Here is a 27668-nt window from a genome sequence, read left to right as displayed (position 1 = left end):
TCCGGAGGACCCCAAGCATACCGGGATATACTTTGTGTAAGAAAGTATTGTTCGATCAGATCAGTGATTCGAACCCGAGCCCAGTGGACTACATCAGTGACCAGCTGACACTGCACTTCATGCCCGCTAACTGGAGAACAACACTTCAGCCCAAGTTATGTCAATTAAATGTGAAAGACAATAATTGCTTGTATCAATGTGAACCTGCATTCCAAGTTCTATAGCAAATGTGGTATTACATACGCAGAAGATCAGCATCGCGAACACCGAAACTCAACCGGCTCTGACATCACTGCAGGCGTCTCCGCCAGTGATACAACGCGAAAGAGGTCACGTGCTCATGACTACCAATGGGAATGGCCGTAGCTCTCTCTGCTCTTACGTCTGAGCTTGACGCGAGCGTGCTTTCGAAGGTTCATATCTCGTAAACTATGATAACTAGAAAAAAAAATTGTTCCCTCACTACTGTGGTATACAGTAAAATGCGTGCACGATGTAATGAACCACACATCACGACCCATTTAACCTTGTCTTCTGTGTTCATAATGTGTTTCCTGCACGATAACTCCGGATCAATATCACACCACACAACCGATGTGACGACACCCAATTGGCGTACGCCCGCCACGTGAAGTAAGAAATAGCTGAGTGTTCTCATGCACATGCTTTGCAAGATTTCCACGCTATTATGCATTCGCAGCCGCGGTCGATATGTGAGCACTGACAGATGCACAAGGAACCTCAGCGACTCCTAAATAAAATGGAAAGTGTTCTTCTGCTCATAAGGACCATACTTTGCGTAACTTTTGCTTTTACCTAGGCATAACAGTTACCCATATGCGTCGCTTCGTAAACTGCTTGCCTACTTGCTGGACGATATGCTGTGTAGTCTGGCGCGCCCTATGGTACACCTCAAAATCATAAGTACCACATGATCGATTTAATCCACACGAACACTAAACCCTCGGTTTCGCAAAGTTTGTGGATGCGGCTGTAAGCGTTTATTAATAGGATTTCTTCGGGGAACTTCGCCCTGCTTGCTACGCTACCCCTGGACCTTGCATTGGCCAACAGCCCAGATTTTAATGATATCAAGAGTTCGGGCGTCAAAACGAGCGAATGTTGCTGTCAAGACTCTGCGACTCGCGCCGTACTTGAACCATTCGATGAGAATATGGCCAGTATATTCTACCACGTCACGCTCGCTGCATTTTGGGTAGCCACTTTTCTAATTCTGCTTGAGAGTTGAATAGTCCACGTAGTCTACTCAGACGTAATCAATGTACGACGGACACTATGAGAGGCTATGGGACGAAAGGAGGTACTCAACCTTGCATAACAGCAAAATCTGTGGAGCCTCAATAAGTCAGAAGGCGTTACACGCCGCCTGAGGGCCATGACCATCCTTTACGCGCTGGTCTTACTTGGAAGCGACCACGCTGATGGGCTCAGCAACACCCGCAGTGCCATTACCCGCAATGACCAGGGATATGTCATGTTCTTTTGCGACTGCAAAGTACGTAATGCATTGTTGCTAGTGATGTGCAGTTCTGATGTGACTGTACCTGCAGCACGTAATGTACAGTGCTGGACAAAAGTTTACGGAACGCGCGAGCGATGTATTTTCTCCTCGGTGCGACACCCTGGCGGCGGGCGGAAGCGGGCTCGTTCATTCGTTCAGAGGGAGGAAAGGAGTGCGCCGGTAGCGACACCAATCCAAAACACTTCGCCGGCACGTTCAAGCGATACCGAAACTACCGCAGTGTGTCGCAACCAGCGCACTCGCCCATTCCTCTGAACGAGTGAACTGGCCCGCTTCCGCTCGCCGCTAGGGTGTCGCACGGAGGAGAAAATACACCGCTCGCGCGTTCCGTAAATTTTTGTCCAGCACTGTACCAATGAAGGGGGTATCGTACCACCGACTGTGCTGCCTGATGTTTTCCCTCGGTTTTCCGGCAGACTTTCCAGACCCCCCTCCCCCCCCCACACACACCTGTCCTCCACTCTTCCCTGCTGTCCTCTCTCATTCTGTCCACGTCTGTACGCCGTCATAGCCACAGTTGTTTCGCGGCGCTAACACGGTATAAAAAAATGAAGCGGGTGAAATGGTGTTGGAAGGTGTTAAACAGCTACGCGACGTCCAGAATGTCAAACACCGTTTCCCACGCAAACAGACACTAACCAACAAGATAATGCTGTACTTTGGGGCAAGTGAACTCCTACATGTCAGCTTTGACCACAAACCTAAAGACCTCTGTGACTGGCTTAGGCGGGCGCATGACGGTTCCCATGTATTCACACGAGCGACATTCCCTGCAGAAGCGGAAGACGCGAAAAACGTTATAGTTTTTTTAGCGCGAGCGCTCAACATCGAGTGTTCACGTACACTGCTAACCGTGGGGAATATTCTGCAACACAGTCACAAGACGCTTCCGGTCAGGAGATCCAACGAGTCAAGAGACCCATCGAGTCAGGAGATCCATCCGGTCACGTGACAGGCGAGTCAAAAGATCCAAAGGGTCAAGAGTTCCAACCCGGTCAAGAGATCCATCGAGTCAGGACATTCAACAGGTCACGTGACAGGCGAGTCATGAGATCCAACTAGTAAAAGTGTCATACTGATCAGGACCCCGATAGAACGGTTGCAGAACGATTGCGCTCTACGTAGTATTAAGTTAGGAAGTAATACGCCCTGTAACAGTGAAGGCTTTTCGGTGTTTTCTTTCTTACCACACACGCACACAAAAAAGTAAGCGAGAAAATCTTGAGGTTGTGCTGTAGGTTACGGCGGCGAGTCCCCCTGCAGTGCTTAACGTTGTCTTTGCACTTTTATAGTCATTGCCCCTAGCGCCGTAACACGTTATGCCAGAACGGATGCTTGTTACCAAGAGTATTGAGCTCAACTTACAAAGAACCGTAGACTGCAGGGCTTAAAACTTATCCTTGTCGCGTTCTTTTCATTGGCCCCCACCATTATCACGTTATTCTATTCCTTTACTGACAGACGTGCGGGATAATAATGTCTGACTGTGCTTTCCAGTTAACATTGACTTGTCACGCTCATTGACTTCAACCCCAAAATGCGGGGCATACTACTGGACTCAAGAGTTGTCTTTGTACTTTTGCGTCCCTTAGTGTGAGTCGTCCCCACGTTATGCCAGAACTGAAGCTTGCTGCCGATAATGATGGGCCCAGCTGCAAAGTCATTGTCCTTTTGTGGAGGGCGGAAAAGGGAAAAGTTGATAGTGAAAAAAAAGAAAAAGAAGTTCGGGCATATGAAGCTGGAGTTGGACTGACTAAAAAGCTATCTATGAAGCGGATTATGAAGCTATCTTTCGTACCCTGAGAGAGTCCATGATCAAACGGTTTGGCCATGTAGAACGTCTGTCCAGAACAGAGGCTTGGCTCTTCAACTATGAGCCTACTGTTATACTAGCCGGAATAAACGTGTTTGAAACAGCAGCCGGTTCACCCAACGTGATTATACGTAGCCACGTAGGAGAAGTAGAGAGACCGAACTCCGCCACGCCGCCGTTGAAAAAGTGTGGTCCCGATTCCTCGAGTCTAATTGTGGCCGCGGCGCGGCGCCCGCGCTCCGTCAGGTGCTTGCTCCTCTGAAATGACGTGCTTGTAATGTGCTGTGTCAGACTTACTAGTGTGTCCAGTGCAAGCAGGAAAAAATATTTTGATAAAGAAACACGATTGTCGTGTATCAAGGAACGATCTCTCTTTGCATTTTTCGCCTGGAGTCCTTGTTGGTGCAAAGCGGGAGGCTTTCATTTTACAATGTGGGGAAGCCGCCGTCAAGAGGGATCCGCGTTTGCTCGAAGTCTTGAATGTGTAAATAAGCGGAGTGCTCTCGCAGTTAAGAAGCCGTTAAGAATAGCGGAAGTACGTTTTGTTTTATTTGAGATAAAAAGACACCCGAAGGAGCACAAAGGTTGTTGTTTGACATCGTACAGGGTGGTAGTATATAAGTTGCATGACTGGCAAGGCACGACTGCGAGATCTACATTGTTAATGGTGTACACTAATTATTATTACTTCCCACGAACATCTCGCAGCGTGAGGAAATGATGTAATTGAGCACATTTGGATTCCAGCTGTTGCACGACAGCGTCGTCGCGGGTTTCTACCACCCGCTTCGCGTGCACAACGTTTTGGGAAACGGGAACTTTTTGTCGTAATTGTGAAGCATCCGCTAGGGTACAGAGGATAGAGTTACATTTCACATGACACCACACATGAATTGAATGCCAAGGTGCCAGAACGCACTTTCTGTCACAGGTTTGCAAACGCGGTAGAGCCCTCAGTACACGTACTCCAGTTTGAGGAAGAGATCCCGAAGACGATTTTCATCTTGGTGTCCGGTTGGGGTGTGAAGCCCATATCTACTGGATTTGGGTCTTTTTTAGCTTGGGTAAAATACCTGGTGTAGCGTTTTGAGCAGCATGCTTGTGCTGGAGTAAATTGGAACTCCTAGGCATGGAACTGAACATCAAAAGTCAGTGTTATTCAAGATGTCAGTGTTGGATAACACACATTACAAACTACATACCGAGTTTCTTTTCTGTTCCCAAAACCGTAGCATAGCGTGTCACTAAAACGTCGCCATACACGAAGTTATCTTAATTGCTTCACACGTACGCAGATAAAACTTTCCCAGTCCCAGCTTATGCGGCGACACCACATAGAAATTCCCACATATTACGAAAAGATCGCGTCCGGAAACTTTACAGATCTTCAAACACATCATTCCCTCCACGCAATTTAAATGTGGCTTTTCAGCACAACCTTTGCTTTCTTTGGAGTAGGTCCCACCTATGACACGAAAACGAAGCAACAGAAATTGCAAAACAAGATTGGAGCTGACCAGAAAACATTAACTCATTATTGGAGAAATCGTTGTTAATTTTTATTACACAAACACTCGTTTTTAACGCTTCTTAGTAGAGTATTCGAGGACAAATAGCGCATTGCCTTGCATGAGATTTCGCGGAGCTAGTACCGGAGGGAACGCGAGCGCCGCGCCGCGGCCAACAATAGACTCGAGGAATTATGACGTCATTCTCCAGCCGAGTTCGGTCTCCTTATTTGTCCTCCGTGTACGTAGCCCACGCTAACTGTAGAAATATTCTCTAACACAAAGCGCTGCCAAAAGAAAAAAAAAAAAAAAAGAAAAAAAAAAGGAACAGGCTCCTATAAATCTTGTGTTATAAACAGGTTGATCTTACAATGCACCGCCTGTTTTTAACACAAATGGCATAACAGAACTGTCGGCCTTCCTTTGACTGCGCTATGTGTCACTAAGTAAGTAACTTTGTGTAAGTAAGTCAATAAAAGTGAGACGTTGATTTCCCACCTGCATTTGTATGCTATTTATACAGCACATAAAACGAGTCCCTCGTATTTAGATACGAGCAATTTCTTTTTTTCTTTTTTTACTTTCGTGTTAGCGCCGCGAAGCAACTGTGGCTATGGGCGGCGTACAGATGAGGACAGATGGAGAAAGGGCAGCAGGAAGGAGTGGGGGACAGGGGGGTTAGTATGCGTCCTGGGCCGACTTCAGGGGGACCTGTGCCGACATTCGTCCGTAAAGTCTTCGGAAAACCCAGGGAAACCTCAGACAGCACAGCCGGTGGTAGGATTCGAACCCACCACCTCCCAGTCAGCACGACACAAAAGAGCGAGACACCTTAACCCACTCGGCCATGCCGCTAGTCCGAGCAATTTCTGCTTAGCGATATTAGAGTTAACGACGTAACACAAAGGAGTGAAAAGATCCAAGCCTCGCGAACACTCAGACGAGTCAAGATATCCACTGGTGGATCTCTCGACTCGATGGATCTCTTGACGTGGAATCGTCACAAGATATTCTGTAGCAGAAGACAGGAAAGACGCTGACGGTGTCGTCTGCTAAGTGCGCAGTACGCCACTCCCGATATTCCGCACCGTGAGAATGCTCACATAACACGGGACGGAACTTCGTCTCTGTGAGCAGTGTTTTTGCTTTTTCTTCTACTAGAATCTTCCGTGAGGATGTCGCTCGTGTGAGTACACAGTTCCAAGAGAAAACGTAGTGCGCACGCATGCTTCGAACTTTTTTTTTTTTTCACAGATCATGTTACGAGAACACTTGCCAGAGGCGACGTACTTTGAGCTCGTTCGCATGCTTTTAAAGCGAACATGTAAAATATTAGGGGCAACAAAACACCAGGGATGGGCAGTAATACTCATATTTTGTGTTATAATACTAATACATAATACTTCCTAGAAATCGGTATTATAATACAGATACGAATACATTTCTAAATTATAATACATAATACTAATACTTCTGCGTATTACACGAGTAATACTTGTAATACATTGATACTTAACTTGGGGAGAAAGAAAGGAAAAGAACAGAAGAATTACTTAGATATATGCCGATTACTTATCGAGACAATCATTCTACAATGACGTTTTATTCACGCTTACATTTTTTGCACATGGCCTGATCTTTCCGAATAAGATCAGATAGCGCTGATCAATTCGATCGCAGTGAACAACTTGCTCTCACTGTGGCAGAGCCCTGATTTCATCCGCTCTGGACGATAAAATGTGGGCTGTTCAAAAACCTGTGACTGTCCATAGTGCAACCGCGTACAGGGGTGACTGGCTGCACTGGACGCACTCTTTCATAAGACAAAGGGCTTGCACTGGTATGACTCTTCCTTATGGATTCTGAAGTGGAAGGAATGCGAGGAAACCTCCAGTAACCTCTGGCCCCAAAGTCACTCGCTTTGGGATAATTTGGGGCCGGGGAACACTGTAATAGGAGCCTTGTTCGTGTTCAAATGTTTGTGGGACACGAAAAATTACTGATAAAGTGCACCGGTGACACTTTGCAGGTCGAACTTACGAACTCTGGGAAAGTATTACACCTTCAAAAGTATTATAATACATGAAATACCTCGTTTTGTGTATTGTAATACAGATACAAATACATTTCAAAAACGAGTATTATAATACATAATACAAATACTCAAAAATATTACAGAAATAGTATTATAATACAAAGTATTACTACTACTGCCCATCCCTGCAAAACACTTGAATTTGCTTCCCCGTGCGCCATCTTCTCGCATGCCTCTCACCCTCAATGTCCGGACTACATTCTCCGTTGGCGCGGGGCTATACCTCTGTGACTGTAGCCCTTATGTTGTCTCGGAGTATAAAAGAATGGAGAAACCGCTGCCAAAGAGTTTAATGATGTTGATGGTATCATTTCCCTGAGCTTGAGGTGGTGATAGGGACATAGGGCACAAAACACAAGTAGACAGGGCTACTCTGCTACTAGCCCTGCTACTTGTGCTTTGTGTTCCTGTCCTACCACCACCACACCTCAAGCAACGAACTGATACCATCAACATCGTTGCACCAGCTTGCTTGCTTGCTTGCAGTTTAAATGAGTTCTTGAACCCCTAAGTATGATTTTCGTGCTACGACGAGAAAGTATGTAAAATTGATAACTCAGGTATAGTCGAAAGTTGTGAAAACACGAGGAGATTGCCCAAATGAACCAGGCCTTTACCGTAGGAAAGCTAAGATGAGCTTGCCTCGAATTTCGGAGCTTTCATCTGTATGTCGTCGGACGCACCACGTGAGCCACAAACGCGGAGTGGAAGAGTACGGAGGACCGTTTGATGCTTTGCGAAAATAGAACGGACGGTCGCGGTGTCGCGGTATTCCTGCAGGCGCGCCCCCTTCAGGAAAACCAGAAGGAGCGAAAAGGAGCAGCATACGAAGCGAACATAGCTGTTTAGAACACTTTACGATGATAAAGGCACAGAATCAAGGGTTCATCGAAGTAAATGTGGCTAAAACATAACAATATGCCCTCAAGAACAATCCTGTATTCGACGCTTGAATACCATAACGGCCGGCTAACTTTTGGCGAACACCATGGCAGCAAGTTTGACGATGTTGACTGGCCGCTTGCAGGTGGCACTCCTGCTGCATACTTTGTTATTTATAAGCGCCCGACAGTGTGTATTTATCTATATATTACGCATGCTTGACTTAAAATTCGGGTCTATGAGCAACACTGAGTGAAACTGGGACGAAAAATAGTGCCGTAAGAGTACCGTGGGCTCATGCTATCGGGTAGACAAATTTTCTGAAGTTGCACGTCTGCCCCTTCATGGTACCTTTAATAAACCAACCATAGCAAACGAGCGCGAACCAGCTCTGTCCTTCTCAGCCGGTTCAACCACTGTGAATAGCTTCTGCACCCGAAACCTTCATTATTTCAGTTCAAAAGAGTGATACAAATAAAACATACAGACCAGGGTTGGCTACCGAAAATAATGTTTCTGTTTCCGGTACCCAAGAAATTCAATATTTCGTTTCTGTTACAGTTTCCAGACGATTTGCTGTAGCGGGTTCAGTTTCCTCAGCGGATTTTCGTCCCGCGGCTTCGGTTTCCGGTAATGGTAAGGTAACGAAAATACTTTCGTTTTAGTTTCTACTGTCGTTTCCCGCCGAATTTGGATATTTAACGTTTCCGTTTCCGGTAAGAAACCCTGCTTTCTATATCATACTTGAAGTAGGAAAACACAGAAGACGTATGTGGTCTTCCCCGACCACTCGTACTTCGGCACAGGCTCAGGCACCAACTTGGCACCGCTTCGGTACAAACCCGAGCGCAGCCAACAGACGCGCTTACGGCGTTGCGTTTTCGTCCGGATTGGATTGGATCGGATTAGTCTTATCCCAAGAAGCTTGTGAGCCCCCCGCTGGAACCCCTCTGCGTGAATTATTCGCATTGTCTGCGTGTATTCCGCCATTAAATCAATCTGATGACTGATGAGATGTGAATGAGAGAATACTAATATATGCATATTTATTTCCTTATTTATTAATACCCTCAAGGCAAAGCAGTACAGAGGGGGAGTGGTGGTTAGTTATAGTTCGATGGAACATATCAGCATTTATACAAAACAATGACGATGGAAGGTGGTTCCACTCCACGCTTGTTCTAGGTATTGAGGAATTAAAGATATTATACGCATGTTAAGAGGAATGGTAGGGGTAATTGCGTTACGTGAATTCCGTTAACGTTTCAAGGCTCGAATTCCGTTTCGGTTTCCGGTAAAGGTACCGAAAATATTTTTATTTCAGTTTCTATTTTCGTTTCCTGCGGAATTTAAGTATTTAACGTTTCTCGTTTCCGGTAACTAACTCTGGTACAGACAGGGCACGGGAGAAATGGAGACTGCTGCCTCCGATCACAATAACGTGATTTTAGTTCATAAGTACCAAACCCGTCTCTCCTTTTCCCCCCCGCAAAAGGAAACGATATAGAACAATCAATACAATGGGAAGGTCCATTGTAGGCGCAACAGGTACCCAAGAGGTCTTCGTACAGTAGACACTTGGTCGGCGGTAGCATTTGAATGGTCATCGAGGCCACATTTGAAAGCGCACCAGGCCTGGACACAACAAAAGGCTTGGAACCTAATTCAAACTCCCAGTGGAGACTGGGTGGTCTGGACTTCTGCACAGTTCTACTGCGGTATTCGTACCACTCGTAAACCAAGCGACAGCTAACTATAGCGCCGACATATGTTTCGGGTACTTTATTCATAATAGCGTAACTTTACTGCAACGTACTAACGAGAGACGGACGTCACACCCATCTCCGAGCAGTCCAAGTCCAAGCGGTGCATTCGATGTTCTTCTCAAGTTATTACATTGCGAGAACATTCAAAGCACCGCTGAGAACATTACGTACGTCAAGCAAAATTATATCTGTCACGCGACGGCCGTGACCATTTCACGGCGAGAAATCGGCACTACCATTCCAGTCGACGCATTCTGACCTGTTAACCCACCACGTACGTAGGTCCTCGTACAAGGAAAATGTTTTAAACTTTGCACTGTGCAATTTGCCGCATAAGCTACAAAACGGCTCGTCCTCCACTACAACATCGTACGTTTTCTTCCATCGGAAATAGGCACCGTACAGGTTGAGATCCATTTTCACCTTTTGAAGATAGTCCGCTAACAATTTGGGGCTCGCGAAGGAGAACACATCGATGACCGAATGCGGCGGTGTAATGGCACTGTAGTTTACGGTTCCCAGCGCTACAGGAACTATATAATGTTTAAGCGCAGTGAAAAGCTCGGATGTAACGTAGTCTTGGCACAGCGAGTTCTCCAGGGCCAGCCAGAAGTAGTAGTCTTTCGAGAAGTAGCGGAAGCTGGCACCCTTCGTGCTGCTCACCGCTTTCCACAATCCACAGTCGCCGTAGACATCCACATCGGTATACTTCTGCAGTTCACTGACGAAGTCTTCCCTCTTGCTCTTAGTTTTGCAGGCACTCGGAAGCCAGACGGCCGTTTTTTTCTTCCTCATCCAGAGGTCCTTGAAATTTGTCCGGTTTCTGTTAGCCGAGCTTCTTCTGAAGGCACCACATCGAAGAGGTACGTCAGAATCAGACCTGTACGTCATAGTCCAGTTGAACAGCGAATTCAATCGGTAAAAATCGCCCGTGTAAGAATATTCTGGAGCCTCGTTTGCGTAGAACACCCACTTCTGAAAGATATGGCGTACTATGGGCAAGTCATTTATGTTCAAGTCTTGCGAGTGGAAGACGAGGGCGTCGCTGCAGTTCAAGTAATTTCGGTTGTAGGTGACGCGGCACCTGTGCTTACAATGAGGAACTTGCAACTCATCCACACCTGCAGGATTCAACATCGCCCTTTGAGGAAAGTCCGTCCAAAACAGTATCCGCGGCATTACTCCCGAAGCGTTGCAAGTGATGCGACGGGCACTTCCCCTGACGGCTATCGACGGCAGCGAAATTCGTTTTCCGGCCGCATATTCGCGAAGAGAAGCGTGGGCGTAGAAGAAAACTGGAACCGTTCCTATGAGGGCGACGATACAAAACACCCGACACCCGAAGTCCTCTTTTCGCCATCTGCGTAAAATGGCAAACTGCGTCATATCTGCAAAAATGAGTTCGCGGAAAATTAGAGCGTTATGCATCAATGCGATGTCATGCGGCAGACCGTGTGTAAATGTGTGGAAGTTACAACGTGCTTCACTGTGTCATTTCATTCTGATGATGACGCCCGAACAGGCATCGAAACGTCATATTACATGTTGCTTCATTGTTACGTCAAGTCAGTGTGTGTAAGTTTTCCTCGTGCTTCATTGTGAAAAACGATGCCTGCCGCTAAAACGAGGGCCTAGAGAACCATTTTCGCGTCTTTCATAGCATGCATGAATCTAATACCCACCGAAAAGTCATTTTTACTGCAGAAGACTGCAGACTACTTAAAGAGAAACTGCATGTTCTTGCGAAAGCTTATAACTTCTTTAGGATTCTTACACATAATCTAGCTCTGTAACACATTCAGTAGTTTTCGGCTATCGAATTTCGAAGACTGCATCGCCGAGCGGGTGTTGTGGTCACCCTCATCTGGCGACACTGACGCAAGTCAACGGACAACGTATAGTATTGAGAACGCTCGCGCCAATGCTGGAACCGCTTTTGCGCACTGTCCCACGGTAATTTGAAATATCGGACCGGACGAGCTGGTCTTACACAGAATCTGTGGGTAAACTGTTGTCCATTCAGACTACTGGACGCTTGTCGCTGGACGATGAGAGAGTGTCGTGGAGACTTGGAACGCGGTGTTTATCAGACATGACGGTCTCTTTTCAGCAGAACAGCGTTCGGGGAGTTCCCTATACTCTAGGCAGAGTTTCGCGTTCATTCCATCGCACAACCTAACCCATACCTTCACCCACGTTATTGGCTTACGTGTGACAAAGGGATGACATCTATGGGAGAGTTATTTCAGATAGGTATGCATCGAGTAGTGCCATGCAATCCATTTTGTCAACATAAGTGTGCGCTCTCAATCACGCGCGAGAGCGACATAATCGGATAGTTTTTGAGCATCGGTGCGTTAGAGTACATCTCAGCCCATAAATGGAACGATGGAGAACTTAGGAGTATGTAACGGCGGTGCGAGCAGTAGCGAGTCCATCTCGATAAACACGTTGCTGTGAAACGCTATGATAGAGGAAGTTTACTGGATTTGTGTACCATAACACTCTGTCCTTGCACATAATTATCCTACCTTCTCTTTCAGACGATGTTGATGTGACTTCCTCTAGCGTTAAAAAGGAAAAGCGTCACTGGCACAGCTTGGAACTTCTTCCCTTTTATTTATAGAATTGTTTTGTTAATAATCTAATTTCTGTGCAGTCGATTTCATTGAGAATGAAAATTTATTCTCACTGCTGCACGTGGCATTCAAGGAAAGATAGCAGTTCATAGAAGTTTTTTGGCAGAAATCGGGTGTAACATTGTCGCAATTCGGGCAGGCTTCAAAGGAGTTCCCGAAATTAAAGTAGTTTCTCGGATATGTTCCATGTGGAGTTGTACCCTGTGGCTTCTTCGTCTAACGCATGCGTGAAGCCGGTTGCCCGAGCTTCCTTCACATTAATCGCAACTACGATATAGTACGGACGTATAGCCACCGTCAGACTTAAGCCCGAAACGCATGGGATGTTTAGTCTCGGCGTCAAAACGTCGTGGCCTGCGCAGATGCCAGCGCCGCGGAGCGTTAGCAGCTGGGTTTGAGACAAGGTCGCAGCGCGCATGCAACACAGCCGGCGTTGTGTATCAATGCAAAGCTGAGACTTGTATAGGTTCGATAACCGCCCAATAGAGCATGCCGAGCAGATGACGCGAGGCGGTGTATGTCTCAATCCAGACTGGGACATATGTCTTGGACACAGTCTCAGACCCAGTGGCTTACGCTCCGCGGAACTGATGTCAGCGCAGGTCATGGGCTGGCGCGTCCCGGTTAAGTCTAACGGCGCCTGTACTACACCACCTAGAGAGAACGAACAAAAACGAGATGAACCCGCGTTTTTTGCGCGTTTCTATGAACGTGACTATCCCCAATTTTTTCTTTGCTTACTTCTACTCAATATTGTTTTTCTCTCTCTCTCTTTTAAATCGCCCTCGATAGTACTTTCGTGCAAACTTTGCTCGTCAGAAGGATCGAGGGCTACCGACTTGATCGTAGATTTTCGAGCTCAATCAGTTGAGTGCTTTACCCAAAAGTGTATGCGCAGTAGCTCTGGGACTTACGTACTCGCGTGATCTGAGTAATGTGACTTCTTACCGCGCGTGGAGCGTAACATCCAAGATGTGACAGATCAGCTGAAAACTGTTCCAGTTGAAAACTTCCAGCGCTGCTATCAGAAGTGGGAAGGGTACGCCCCCAGCGGTTCGTGGCAAGCCACGAGATCTATTTCGAAGCGAATATAACGTTGCCGTGTAGCTCACTTGTTCACCCGTCTCATCACTTTCGGACTCGCATCGTATTCTCACGGCCGTATTCTTGAAACCACCCTCAACTCGACACTCCGCCTAGACTCATGCGAGTGGAGGAAAGAAGCGCTCCTTCACTTGAGGCGCCACTGGGCTTCAACGGCGCGCACGGGTGATTCCTCCAGCGAGCTCTTCAGGCAATCGTCTCTCACTGCAGACCCAATCTCCGTCTCCAGACGCGTTTCAAGAATCGAAGGTTCCGTTTACAAGACAATTATGAAGCAAAAAATGAACATGCTTAGGTTCCTTTATTCAGAACAACGTTCTGCGCCACTGAAAAGCTGTTCGTAGACCTGTACCACGAATGGATCGTCGGCTGCCGTAGCAGCCACCAGACTGGGCAAACGCTCAAGGAAGTGTTCGTGTTGTGTTTTGTCCCAATGTTTTACCCTGCAATTGGGGTGTTATCGATTTTATTGCAGCACCAAACATCCCAGTTTTTAACCTCATTTAGCTCAAGCGAGTACCGGCGCATCTGATCTGAGGACGGCCGTCAGTGTAAACAGCCGGCAACCAGTGAAGCCGAACTGCCCAAGACACACGGACGCTCTCCGTACCTCTAGTATTTATAGCGCCCTAAAAGCAGCAAAGCATCGCATACAATGTATTCTGCAAGGTTTTAGATTTGAAGGGCATTACTGCACCCGGTCGTCACGATTTGTTCACTCGAGAAGTCGAGTCGTTCCAGTGGTAGCACCTGGACCCGCTTACCCACCACGACCACAGGTTCTCGTACACGGAACGAGCTTTGAACGCTTCATCGTACAACTTTTGACACAGCGAACAAAACGTTTCTTTCCAATTCAGGACATCGTACGTCTCTTTCCACACAAGGTACCGTTTGTACATCTCGAAGTCGTTCTTTACCTTTTTGAGATAATTGGCTAGTTTTCTGGGGCTAGCGAAAGATGACACGTCAATAACGGAATGTGGCGGCGCTATGTCGGTGTAGTTCACGCTACCCAGAGCTACGGGAACCAAATTGTGCTGCAGCGTCGAAAATAATTTTTCCGTCGCGTATTCCCGACACAGCGAGTTTTCTAGAGCTAACCGAAAGAAGTACTCATTTTCAAACTTGCGAAAGCAATCTTCTTTCCTTTCAGGAGGACACTTGAGAGAGCCGCAACCACCGTACACGTCCACGTCAATGTACTTTCGCAGCCGCCTCACAAACTTCTCCCGTTTGCTGTGCGCATTACAGTTGCTAACAATCCATACCGCTGTCTTCTTCTTGCGTCGCCACGCAGACGTGAAGTTGATGCTCACTTGTCCCTTCTTTCTCGTGAAAAATCCGTACGGGACGTGGACATCAGAGTCAGAACGGTAGGTCATCGTCCAGTTGAAAAGTGAGGCCAACTGCTTGAAATCCCCGAAGAAAGAAAGGGGCGGTGGTTCTTTGCACCAGAATACCCACTTCTGGCGAGGGCTCCGTTGGGCAGGCAAGTCCAGTGGATCAAGATTCCGCGAGTGAATAACAACGGCGTCGCTCACTTCCAATAACGCCCTGTCGTAGGTGACGCGGCATCGACGGCTGCAGTGTGGGATTTCGATTTCACCGTCAGGTCCAAGCCCGAGGACTCGCCACCTGTAAAATTTCGTCCACGCGAGTATACGAGGGAATTCTCTCGAAGCATCACTCGTGTAGCAACTTTCAGATGCGCAGAAAGCAGTCGCTCGCGTGTATTTTGCGGAGTGAAGAGCCGCCCGTAGAAAGTAAGCATAGATGTCACTGTACATGTAGAAGAAAAGTAAGGCTGTCATTGCGAAGCTTGTGATGGCCACTATACGACAATCTGCGGCGTTCATGGTGTTTGACTTGCGCGTGGCGCTGCAGTGTACCTGGAAGATAACATACGGAACACTCGAAGCGTGGTATCGCATCGTTTACGTCGCATGTGAGAAAGCAAACAAGCATTTTGTCATCACGAAGCACGAATAGTTTCAGGACTTAGCAGGACTTTGCCTTATCTTTGCGTTTGGGAGATGAAAATGTATACGATACACAACGAAGTCTAACATATTCTCGAGAAATTGAACAAGGACGTTCACTTTTAAAATTTTCGATATGGCTCGTTTCGCATATTGGAACCTATTGTCTGCGACACGATCTGAGGCCATCCGAATCCGGAGGACCAGAAAACGACCACAATACGTAACATACGTATGGGATCACGACACTGGGGATATAAATATAAGGGCTGTGGACTGACGTCAAAAGCCCAATAATTTTAGTAAATTAGCGAGCGTATATGCTGATTGCTGCAGGGGAAGGGTGCAGAAACAAATCTCTCTCCGCGACGTAACAGGACAATGACGGCACATAAGGTATTACATATAATGTTATTTAACGCCCGCATCTGCATGATTCGTGTGCTTTCAGATCACATTGAATTTTCAGAATGGTAGCGATTTAAGGGCGCAGTAGTTGCGTCCAAGGGTAGAAATCGGGCATGAGCCGAAAAGTGAAGTAACCCTTTCTTGCTTGCTTAACCGTAACTGAACTGAACCGACCCGAAATAATTTTTCCGGCGGCTGAACCGAAGCGAACTATATACGTATATGAAGCAGTTGACGGTTACTATCTAGATAGGGTTACGGGGGCGCAGCACATGCAGATTCAGAAGCGAATGCAAGAGTTTACGCTCTGCGATTGGCGGAGAAAAATGGCTCACCTTACAAGGATTAGCGAAGCTCCAACCTCATGCGTCAGCATACGTTAGCTAGTTTCACTGGATGTCACGCTATATGACAGGTTTGTTTTACAAGATGGTAGACAAGAAATGCGGTGCTGTTGAACGAGTATTGAATGTACACGTATCGTATAGCAGAATGTTGTGCCTCGTACGTATGATGCGTCGACGTAGCCAGTCTGGCATGACGAGCCTGCTGCTACACAGAACAAACATGAACGCGATTAATTCATATTAACAGGGTTTTGTCGGGTGTTTTGTCTTTGTTCATCCAACTGTGTCTTTGCAAATGGCTGTGCGCGTCGAATGAGGTCGCTAAAGGTACGTTTTCGCATTGTACAATATGCGAGTCAAACAGAAAATGTCGCCCAAAGTGCCGAAAACCTGGAATGTTCTATAGAACAGGCAAGCTCGACCTACTTGAGAAGATGCGGAATATTGTGGGTGCGTCTAATACAAAGCTTTCGACACACAGAGACACCGGTGAGTTCGATGAAGCCAATATTCTGGCATAGAAAGAAAACACGCTGAACAAAAAGTAGCGAACTTCCTGAATAAGGAAATCGAAGTACTTATCGAAGTTGACGCTCTGGAAAAGCAATTGGCAAGATCAGGGGAGTATGAAGAACGGATCATTGTTCACAAGACGAAACTGATGTCGAGGAGCAGTGCTGGGAGCGAACCAACGCCAGTTCCTTCAAGTAGGAACAACTTCACCACAAGCTTTGGACGATGTTTGATGAAGTTCAAGCATGTGGCCGGAGCTCGGAAGCGCTAGGAGTAAACTCAGAGTTGCGGAGTTCTACACCTTTCTGCAGTGAAGAAAGCGGTGCCATCAGAGATCAACTCAGTATCACCGTGGACCTAACATCGAGCAGTCAAGGCAAACCGCGACAAACTTAAGCATTTTTGTATTTTCTCAACAACAACAATAAATGATGGAGAAGTGATGATGACATGGGATGTTTCCCCATGGTAGCCACAGGACCCTACCCCACTTCACAGAGGTTAATATGAGAGGATGGATTAATGGTGAGGCCGAAGCGAAGACAGGTCGGAGTTCTGTGTAGAGCTCTTCGGAGAGGCCAGTGACTTGCACGAACGCAAAAAGTGATCGAAGAGTCCCGCAGTGATGCGCAGGAGAGCTCCATGGGCCAAGTACTTTGGACAAGATGAATGGTCCATGGTCAAGGAGCTCCAGTTGGCGTCGAAACACTCGGCGTTCATACGTGTACCGGTCACAGTCCTCGATGATACGGGGAATCGTAGCTGGGGTGCGGCAAGCTGGGCACAGCGCCGTGTTACTGTAACCCAGCTTAATCCGGAACACAGGGGTTAAGGCGCCGTTGAGTCGTAGACGCCGCAGAAGTGACGTAAAGCTGCGAGGGAAGCCGCCTGGCACCTTAAATGGTAATGACGGGTCCGCTGCATGGAGGAGTGACCATCGAGTGATGTCATGGCGCCATTGCTGGCGGGCCAAGGGTGACACCAACGCAGACAAGTAGAAGCGTCTATCTCCGTTGGGAAGGATAATGGGCACGGCTCTGCAGATACGATGGGCCGCAGCAGCCGCAAAATTTGCCTCCTCGTTGCCCTGAATGCCAATGTGGCCGGGGACCCACTGTAGGGTCAACCGGTGTCCCTCTTCCCCAAGAACCTTGAGCGCCGTCAGGATACTCACTACCACCGGGGCCAAGGAGCCGCGGATGCCCATTCTTCCTACACATTGCAGGGCTGATTTTGAGTCAGTGTATAACACCCAGGAGCGAGGAGGGCAGTTCAAGACAGACTTTACAAATAGCAAGATGGCATACAGCTCCGCACATGATATTGACTCGTCCGGTATAACAAAGGCAGCGGAGGAGCCATCCGAGGTAGAAGAAGATCGAAGTCGCTGCCTTTCGCTGCCTTTGTTGCTTTGCCCTCGTTGCCTCTGTTGCTGCCCTAGCTATGGGGAAGCGTCCCAATCCTAGAGTGGAAAACCTCCCCACTTCATCATCACAATATATATGTTGTTGTTGCCGAAGTCAGCTTTTTAAGAGAAAGAAGCCAATACAGGTCAAAATTTCAGTTTTTTTTTTTCAGTTTGTTTTATTTTGGAAGAAAGTACAAGATACATGGTTTCAAGAGGACTGCGAGGGCAAGCCTGTACAGCAGTCCCTGTAAGCTAGACAGCATTAGCATTATATAAGAAATGGTCTTGTGGATAACAACAACAACAACAACAACAAAAAAAAAAAAAAACGAACAAGAGAGAATATACAAAGACTACAAAATTTATAACAAAGGATACTCATGAACGAAAAACTGCATTAATGTTTTTACAAAAGGTCATTACATGGCTAAGAAACTAACACTGGCTTACATATCAATAAACATGCTCATACATTTAGCACAACCCAGACGTTATAAAAGGACATCTCTAAAGATTATTGTATAGTACCAGTATGTAGGTACCCATTAAGTAGCCGCTTGAATCCACTAAGGGTTCGCATTGCACGTACACCATAGGGGAGGGTGTTCCATACTTTGGGGCCCTGGTAAGAAATTGAATGTAGCATAAAGTTTGTTCGTTGAGTGGGAGTGTTGAGGATATACTCATCTTTCCGTAACAAATAACAATTAAGACGAATAAAATGAGAGGTCAACATTTTGTATATGCAGATGTCCATGGATAACATTAAATAATAGTATGCATAGCCTCAGCTGGGTAAGCTTGTATACATCCAATATACTCAATGCATTAAATGCAAACGTGACTCTCATAAACCGGTCGTAGTGCTCTCTTTTGTAACAGGTAAATAGGCCGTAACTGTGTTGGGTAAGTTAACCCATAGATTTCTAGTGCATACATGATGTGTGACTCAATCAATGACCTATAAATGAGTACTAGTGTCTGAATCGAAAAGAGAGTTCTAGCTCGTGATAATGCATGGATCCCCGATAGAACGTTGCGCATGACTTCGGTTACATGATGGCGCCGTGATAAATGCTCGTGAAGTGTGACGCCTAGAAATTTTGTTGACGAGACACGAGCAAGGCTAAAGTTTGAAAGCATAACACTGAGGCCGTCGATGTTAATAGGCACAGAGGGCGTTGTGAAAAGGACATAGTTTGACTTCGTAATGTTAGGTACAAGTTTGTTCGTAGACAACCAGTACGTGCATCTTTCCAGAGTGGAATTTGCTTTGTCAAAAAGAGCATTAAGTGAGTTACATTCAATAAAAATGATTGTGTCGTCGGCGTAAAGGACTGACGTAGATGTAGGTTCTAAGTACTGAGGGAGGTCGTTTATAAAAACTAAGAATAAGAAGGGTCCCAATATGGAACCCTGTGGGACACCTAAAGATAGGGAACGTTCAACAGAGCGTGTATTGCCAATTGAAACATATTGAGCCCTGCAGCTGAGATAGCTCTCAATTAGGTTGTGTGTTACACCTCGTATGCCGTATCTCTCTAGTTTCATTAATAGAAGCTGGTGATCAACCAAGTCAAACGCTTTACTGAGGTCAAAAAGATCCCCATTGTATATAATTTTGAGTCAATATTCTTCCTTATCTTTTCCGTAATGGTTACAAGTGCAGAGATGGTCGATCTTCCCTTGCGGAACCCGAACTGTGAATGCGATAGGAGGTCGTAATTATTAAAAAATCTTTCTAATCTTCTCAAAATAAGTTTTTCAAGGACTTTACTTAGAGCAGGGAGTATAGCAATCGGTCTATAGTTTCCCGGAGACTGTGTGTCTCCCTTCTTATAGACCGGAATAATTTTGGCGATTTTCAGTTGATCTGGAAAGGTGCCTTTTTGAAATATGTCGTTAAAAACTTCTGCTAGTGGGATGATATAGCAGCAGCAATATATTTCAGTAATGCGATGGGAATATTATCGTGCCCCTTGGAGTTAGAATTTCTCAAGTTTGCAATAGTATAGACTCGATTTCCTGGGGATCTGTGGGCTCCAGAAAGAAGATGGTGTTGTAACTCGGAACCGGCATCGAGCGTGGTACGCATGGCAAGTATGAAACCTGGGCAGTGATCTGTGAAAAGTAGTAGTTGAACTTTTCTGCTATTAGTGTCGGCTCCGGCTTGAAATTGCCTAATGGTGATGCAGGACGCAATGCTAACAACCAAAAGAGACATCCTCCATCAGCTGCCGCTTTGGCACTCGGAATGAAACGGACAAGCCTTGAATGTGTATTCTTCAGGTCTCATGACCACACATGCAGACACTGCGATTCCCTTGCCTCGAAGCATGAAAAAGCCATTCTCGCTCGCGACAAAAGATGTTTTTACAACCAAACAGATGCTTCCGCCGCGCCAAACGAAATTATAAGTACGGGGATTGCACAACTTCTAAGTAGCTCAAGCGCTCAAAGTGTTCCGGTACACATCTTGGGCTAATATGTGATTCAAACTGAGCGAAGAACAACGAAGAAATGGCACCTCAAGTTAGGGTTCCAGAGGCCCGTGCAGACGCAACACAAGAGGTCACGAGGACTCGCAATAGCGACGTTGCAATTGTCCCTCAAAATTGTCGATTACGGGATGCGCTTCCAGCGTAATATTACTGCAGATGGCTCAGGTTTAGGTAAAACCCTTCATCTTTGGTGAGAGTGCCAGAGGAGAACGAAGGACTTGCCGAACAATAGAACTGTGGCTCACAAGTCAGCATGACCGCAGCGGTGTCTGCGTCGAATATATGCTCTGACGTCGTGTAAGCCCCAGTGGAGATCTTGAGGTCAACTGTGCGCTCAGGTCATCTTGACATTATAGATTGATTGATTGGATGCTTAATGGTGTTAATACAGCCGAAGAAGGCGTGGTCGGATGTTGCTGAATACTCTAGAAAAATGATATATTTATCTTTAAGATATCATTTCATTTTTTTCCTTTTCAGATATCTACCCCAGTACGTTCACAGCGTGGTCTCCAGAGGACGGCACCACGTGAGCGTGTGAGGCGCCCTATCGCACAGGGCTTGGGGCCTCTTGTGAGCCTAGACGGCCGCTTCAACGGAGCAACATACGTTGAGTAATCGAAGATCATCTGCTCCCACACGTCCTTGACGGTCCTTTCCCTGACGATTGCTTTATTCTGCAGCAAGCCCGGTTCACATGTCGTCCACTGTCCAGCGCAGACTAGACGATCTTGGTATCATGCAGCTTGAGTGGCCCGCGTGCAGCCCGGATCTGAACGTGATTGAAAATATATGGGGCATGATTCCGAATGAGCAAAAAGCGGGTGCCAATTCGGTCTAAGGACGCCTTATTGGAGGCGATAAACATGGAATGGACGTCCCTCAAGGATGACGTAGTACTACACCTCGTGGGCCGGCTCTGTCAATCGCTGCCAGACCTCATTGTCCGCTGTGATCTCCGCGAACGGGGGCTTCACGCGATACTAATTAAAATATTAATGAAGTGTCATTTGGCTCTTTCTTCCCTCTCTTGTTTCTACGTCAATATCGTACGCTTTTATTTGCCAGCACCCGTCATCGCCAGATAAAATAAAAGGAAGGCGAGAACGAAAAAGAGAAAAGAAACTGCAGAACCCAACTGTTGTCGCTCTGTGTCATTCCTGTTATCTTCCAGCTGCGAACTGCGATAGGAATTTGCCTGGTCAAACGCTCCACGGGCATGCCCTTGTGGGGAAATTGCTGCAAAGGCCACTGTGGGTCGCTGCCTGTGTTATGCCCTGCGCCCCCTCAAAATGAATGGACCTGTCCGCTCCCGCCAACTTCCGGCCGCCGCTACGGTGACGCGGCGCGGAGAAAAACGCCGCTCGCGTGTTCCGTGAACTTCTGGCGCAAGCTGTACGTAAAAATTTCCGTTTAAAGAAACTGTAAAAAAAATTTAGAATTCTAAAACGTTATGTAGAGTATATACCTTTGTACTTACAAATTCTATATACAAAAGTTTATGAAACTGGTAAGGTTCGTGATGCTCCGAAAGTAGCAAAGATTGTCCCGGTACCTAAAAGGGATGATCAGTCTGAGGTTGAAAACCACCTACCTCTTTCTTTAATTACAACGTCTTCAAAGATTTTTGAACGTATTCTCCTCAGTAGTCATATGTCTGTCTTTCTGGAGGAGCACGGTATTATCAATGGATGTCAACACGGGTTCAGGAAAGCTCACTCCACTATTTTTCAATTGACCGAGTTTGCACACGATATATCGATGTCCATTAATTGGCGCCAACAGGTTGGTGCTATTTTTCTGAACTTAGAAAGGGCTTTTGACAAAGTGGCTTATCCAAAGTTACTGCACAAGTTACAATGTATATTGATGATGGATAGAAGGAAAAAAGAGGGAGACAATGTAAAATTGGTAGGTTGTCTTTTATTATGTCTGAATGGTCGCCTGCAGTTTGTTGAGTTTCACAAAACATCATCTACTCAGTTGCCTACTCATTCAGGGGTTCCTCACGGGTCCGTTTTAGAGCCTTTGTTGTTTTTAATATATACATATAAATGATATTGTCAATAGCATAAACGTTAATATAAAGCTCTTTGCTGACGATTGTATTCTGTACAGGGAGGTAAGATCGTCGGATGATCAAATCGGTTTACAGAACTCCTTAGATGCGGTAACGAAATGGTGCAAAAAATGGCAGATGGTCATGAACGAGCGAAAGTGTGTTAAAATGACCTTCACTCGAAAAAAGGAAAATGTACTCGTAACCAACTACACGATTACTGACACCCGTCTTATACAGGTGAATCGGTTTGTTGTTTAGTGAAGATCTTAAACCATGAAATTAATAACGTGCTAGCAAAAGCAAACACCAGGATGTACAACACTTACGAAGGACGATCAAACATGCTAACAGTGATACGAACCTATAGTTGCACATAAACTTTAGTTCGTTCCATATTAGATTACGGTTCCGTGATATGGTTCCGTGACATGGTATCCAGTAGCCCATACAAAAATTAATGACTTGGAGCAGATACAAAGAAAAGCAATTAGTTTCGTTTTAAATAAATTTTCCCGATACATGACGCACAGTGACAACTCTTGGATGAGGCGGCGGCGTGGGGGGGGGGGGGGTATACAGGGTGTCCCAGAAAACGTGTCATTGAATTATAATTAAAAACTACGCCATCTAGAATCGTGCGATCAATGGCATTTGTTCTTACTAGGTTTTTGCCACCTTCTGATGTGCATGTCATGTAACGCAAGTTTAATTATGTAAATTCTTTCGAAGTGAACTCGGAAATTTGCCAAGTAAAGGTCACTTTTTTACCCCAACAAAATGAAGAGCGTGCCGAATTTACTCAAATTCATGATAATTGACAATGATATTCAGGATCTATCCTATCGGGAAAAATCGCCGAACATCATGCATCACATCCTGCCCCATTGTGCCCTGGGGTAGTGGGCCGCACCTTAAGTGGCGAATTTCCCCATTCATTATCATTAACTTATTTGTTGTTGTTGTTGTTCGGGGCTCTTGAGTATAACGCGCAATGACTCTTTGAGCGCATCGCTCTCAGTCCGACGAAAGGAGGTTCCAAAGCCACCCCACACAGTGATTGTAGAAAAATAACAGTTCCTAAAATTGGGAGAGGGAAAATATTATCCCAGCCAAAGTCGGACGCGATAAGCCATGGTGTTATCTCTGTGATGCCGGGGTTGGCTGGGCTTCCAACCTCCTTTCGTCGTACTGACAGAGATTGCGCTGAAAAATTCATCGTGCGCTACCCTGTAGGAGCTCCGCAAAGCATGACGTTCGGCATTTTTTCTGATGGGATAGCTCCTGAATATCCCTGTCAATTATCATTAATTTGAGTAAATTAGACACACTCTTCACATTGGTGGGGTAAAAAAGTGACCTTTACTTGGCAAATGTCCGACTTAAGCTCGCAAAAAATTTACATAATTGAACTTACGTTACACAACATTCACATCAGGGGGTGGCAAAAACCCAGTAAGAACAAATGCTGTCGACCGCATGAATCTAGGTGGTGTAGTTGTTTTATTATAATTTAATGGCACGTTTTCTGGGACACCCTGCATGTATTAGACCAAAGGAAAAAAAAACGAGGGAGGGGGGGGGGGTGAACCTCAAACCACAAACTGGAACAAAGGAACCTCGAACTACCTCAAGGACATACGTGCTGAAATAATCTTTTAGATCAATCAGTGCTTTCACACATCAAGCGTCATGGAACAACTGGACGCACCAGTGCGACCTACGTTTCCATTTCTTTCTACTTCTATTCGATTCGATCTAACTCTCTAAAAGTTCATTCACTGATTGGAATTCGTTACCACAAGAAACTGTTGAATATAAATCATTGACCTTTTTCGTAGCTTTTATTGAAGGGTTCTTGCGTTGAGTGTTTCATATGAGTTGCTTGATTTGTAAGGTCTCATAAATACGCTTTTTTTTTTTACAGTGCTGGACAAAAGCTTACGGAACACACTCTGGCGCATTCCTTCCTCAGAGTAACACGCTAGCAGCGAGTGTGACCGTATACTTGGTCAGTATACGGTCCGTAAGCTTTGGTCCGTAGGCAATGGTCCGTAAGCTTTTGGCCAGCACGGTACAGTTTACTGCCCCTCCTTTTGCGGTATCTTCTATGCCAACAGTATTCTAAATAAATAAATAAAAATATTTTAGTGTAACGTAGTATATTACAAAAAGGTTATCTAACCTTGGTCACACCACTGTGATCCGATAATGAAGAACTACGTCATATTATTATCAGAAAACGTGCTAGACAGGTCCTATTAAAGATGTATATGCACCTATCATGGTTTACGATTGCTTTTCCTCTCGGTCATCGTAACTTAGCGACAAACTTGAAAGAAAACCTGTAGCCTCTCCCCTCGGTGGTGGTCGCGTTGTGCGAATGCTTATATTTTGCACGCCACGCGCATTTCGGTGGAAAGTTTTCTTACTGTGATATCTCGGTTTTACATCCCTGGGCACCGAGAAGGCGGTAATACCTGTTTATTTACAGAACACTGGAGCTCGGTACCAAACCTTGGCTCTAGATCTGGGAAGTGTATCAATGACACAAACGCAAAAAGGAGGCAAACAAAACGGAATGAGCACAGAACAGGGAAAAACATATGTACAAGATACCAGATACACGCACAATGATGTTCCCAGTGGCGTCCGGCATCAGCCTCATCTCATCGTCATTTCTTTGTGTGTATGTGCGTCCCAGTGGCGTAGCCAGAGAGGGGGTTTCGGGGTCCAACCCCTCCCCGCGAAGCGGCACCTTTGGTAGTGCATTTGGGAGAGGGAAAATCCTCCTCTCCCATGTAATGTCCCCGTAGAACCCCTCCCGAAATACTTTTCTGGATATACGCCATGGATGTTCCGGAACTTTAGATCCTGTTAGATATAATTATAATCCGTTGCTTTACGTTGCGAGACGACTGTGATACGTCACATATCAGACAATTGAGAATGTCATCACGACAAGCCCGTAAATGGACTTGACAATAGGGGGCTTTAGAAGAGATAAGGAGTTTTTGCTACGCATAGCACAAACACCGTTTGGCTTCTGGGCCTGCGCACTGCCGACTCCTTATTCCGTCGTGACCCCAAAGTGCTTAGGTACGTACCATATTGTGAAACTGTCTACTATTACGAATAAAACAAAGTGAAATTTTGGCGTATCCAATAACACACAATAACACACAAACACACAAATAGAGATACGATGATGAGATGGGGCTGATGCCGGCCAGCAGGCTGGGCGCTGCCCCAGTGCCACTTGTACGTGATGAGAGATGATGATGATTATGATAAGGGGTCCGGTAATCAAAGCAGGGTGGAGAGGCCTGTTGATGACAAGAAGTCCCAGAGGTGACGCAGACCTTGGCGTGTATGAGCTGGACTGGACCATGGGCCCAGCACCTTGCCTATGGTAAAGGGGCGATGATCGATCGCATGCAGTTCGTGCTGCAATATCGCACGCTCCCGCTGGTAGTCCGGGCAGTCCATAAGTAGGTGGTGCAGGTCTGCACGCACACTGCATGCTGCACAAAGGTCCGAGGGCGCACGGCCAAGACGCTGCCTCATAACTGGTGTAAATGCAACATTCAGCCGCATGCGGTGAAGCAGGGATGCGTAGTGTCGCGGAAGGCGATGAGGAAGCGACAGTGAAAGAGAAGGATCCACTGCGTGGAGCAGAGAGTAGGGTGTAATGTCATGCAGCCACTGTGATGTTGTCTTGTCTGCAGAGAGAGCACGGACGAGGGCCTGACGATCACCTTTGGGCAAGATGATAGAGTGGGCTGAAGCTATATGATGACCCCGCAGGGCCGCCCGGTCGGCCTCTTCATTGCCGGGTACGCCGACATGACCAGGTACCCACTGTAATACTACGCAGTGGCCCAGGTCTAGCAGCTCCTTGTAAGTTTCAAGCACGTCAGCAACAATGGACGCGAGAGGACCTCGAATGCCCATTGTTGCGAGGCATTGGATAGCAGCTTTCGAGTCTGTGTAGAAGACCCATGGCCGAGATGAACACTGCAGGATCTTGCGCATGGCAAAGAGCAAAGCATGTAGCTCAGCACATGTTGACGACGTCAGATGCGAGAGACGGAAGATACCAGTTATGTCTTCGGACGGAATAATATAGGCGCATGCAGAGCTGGATTTTGTGGACGAGCCATCCGTAAAAACAGGAGTAAAGCCTGCATACAGCTCGCTCATCATATCCAGTGTGAGCGCCTTGGACACACCTGCAGCGACATCATCCTTTCTCTGCAGCCCGGGAACGGATAGTGAAGCAGATGGCAGAGGGAGGGTCCAAGGTGGTGTTGGACGCGCCTGGGGTTCAACTTGAAAACGTGGCAGGTGAGGCTTTAGCTGTTGAATGCAGGGCCTGAACTTGTTATTCCTGCGACGGGAAAGCTTCAGCAGTAAAGGGTGGTGCCGGTGATGAGCCAACAAACGGAGATAGTGACGGCTCGTCTCATTAAAGCGCTGGATAGCAAGCGGAGTCTCTCTCGCTTCTGCCATGACTAAACAAGTATCCGTTGTTCTTGGCACGCCCAGGCACACACGAAGGCTACGTGCCAAAAGACACTGAAGCTTGGACTCGGAGGATGGCGAAATCCCGTGTAATACTGGAAGGCTGTATAGGAGCGGACCACGCACCAAGGCTCGATGAATGGCCAAAAGAGATCGCGCATCGCAGCCCCACATGAGGTGGCGTATCCAATAAATGGGGCGAAGATGTTCCAAAAACCGGACATCATAGTAAGAGCAAAGAAGAATTGCAGTAGGAGGGAACAGTAAATTGTTTATCTTCTTATGGTAGGTCGGCGTTGGTACCTCTTTGGTGTTAATAAATGGGGCGTACGGCGGACGCAAACGGAAAAGGAAACGGGAGAGAGTTATAGAACAGGATTTCGCAACCGCAACGCAAAACGCCAGGCAAGCACCTTGCGCTTGCGGGGAGCGGACAACTGCTCACAGGACCGTTGCTCCCCAAAAAGCTGCTGAGGCCTGATAATTGCTCACCTGTCACAAATCCGTGATTCCGGCGCATTTCGGGAACTTTTTCGAACATGGATTATGTAGCCAAAAGTACGGTTGCCGAGAGCT

General features: G+C 46.5%; 4 protein-coding genes across 6 annotated transcripts in view; all 4 read right to left on the bottom strand.

Moving 5' to 3' along the window:
* LOC135399807 (alpha-(1,3)-fucosyltransferase C-like) overlaps window positions 1–27668 on the bottom strand; it is a 107486-nt gene that overhangs the window by 18276 nt on the left and 61542 nt on the right. Inside the window, exon 1 of one of the 3 annotated variants that reach the window (XM_064631564.1) lies at window positions 7602–7654. The exons of the other annotated variants lie outside the window; for them this stretch is intronic. The gene's annotated coding sequence lies outside the window, so the exon portion shown is untranslated. Of the gene's footprint in view, window positions 1–7601; window positions 7655–27668 lie in introns of those variants that run through there. 3 annotated transcript variants of the gene reach the window in all.
* On the bottom strand, window positions 9609–12164 carry LOC135399801 (alpha-(1,3)-fucosyltransferase C-like). The gene is made up of 2 exons (XM_064631542.1): window positions 12139–12164; window positions 9609–10995 (listed from the first exon to the last, which is right to left on the bottom strand). Exon 2 carries the CDS (start codon window positions 10991–10993, stop codon window positions 9821–9823), a length of 1173 nt encoding a protein of 390 aa, XP_064487612.1. The 5' UTR covers window positions 10994–10995; window positions 12139–12164; the 3' UTR covers window positions 9609–9820.
* Window positions 13779–15319, bottom strand: LOC135399795 (alpha-(1,3)-fucosyltransferase C-like). The gene has a single exon (XM_064631530.1). The coding sequence runs from the start codon at window positions 15282–15284 to the stop codon at window positions 14055–14057; it is 1230 nt and encodes a 409-aa protein (XP_064487600.1). The 5' UTR covers window positions 15285–15319; the 3' UTR covers window positions 13779–14054.
* LOC135399721 (uncharacterized) lies at window positions 16840–17807 on the bottom strand. The gene is made up of 2 exons (XM_064631486.1): window positions 17256–17807; window positions 16840–16905 (listed from the first exon to the last, which is right to left on the bottom strand). The coding sequence occupies exons 1-2, from the start codon at window positions 17805–17807 to the stop codon at window positions 16840–16842; spliced, it is 618 nt and encodes a 205-aa protein (XP_064487556.1).

This window comes from Ornithodoros turicata, chromosome 1 (assembly GCF_037126465.1).
Source record: "Ornithodoros turicata isolate Travis chromosome 1, ASM3712646v1, whole genome shotgun sequence".
NCBI lineage: Eukaryota > Metazoa > Arthropoda > Arachnida > Ixodida > Argasidae > Ornithodoros > Ornithodoros turicata.
Note: the sequence above shows the minus strand (reverse complement) of the source record. Positions and strands in the feature narration are given on the sequence as shown.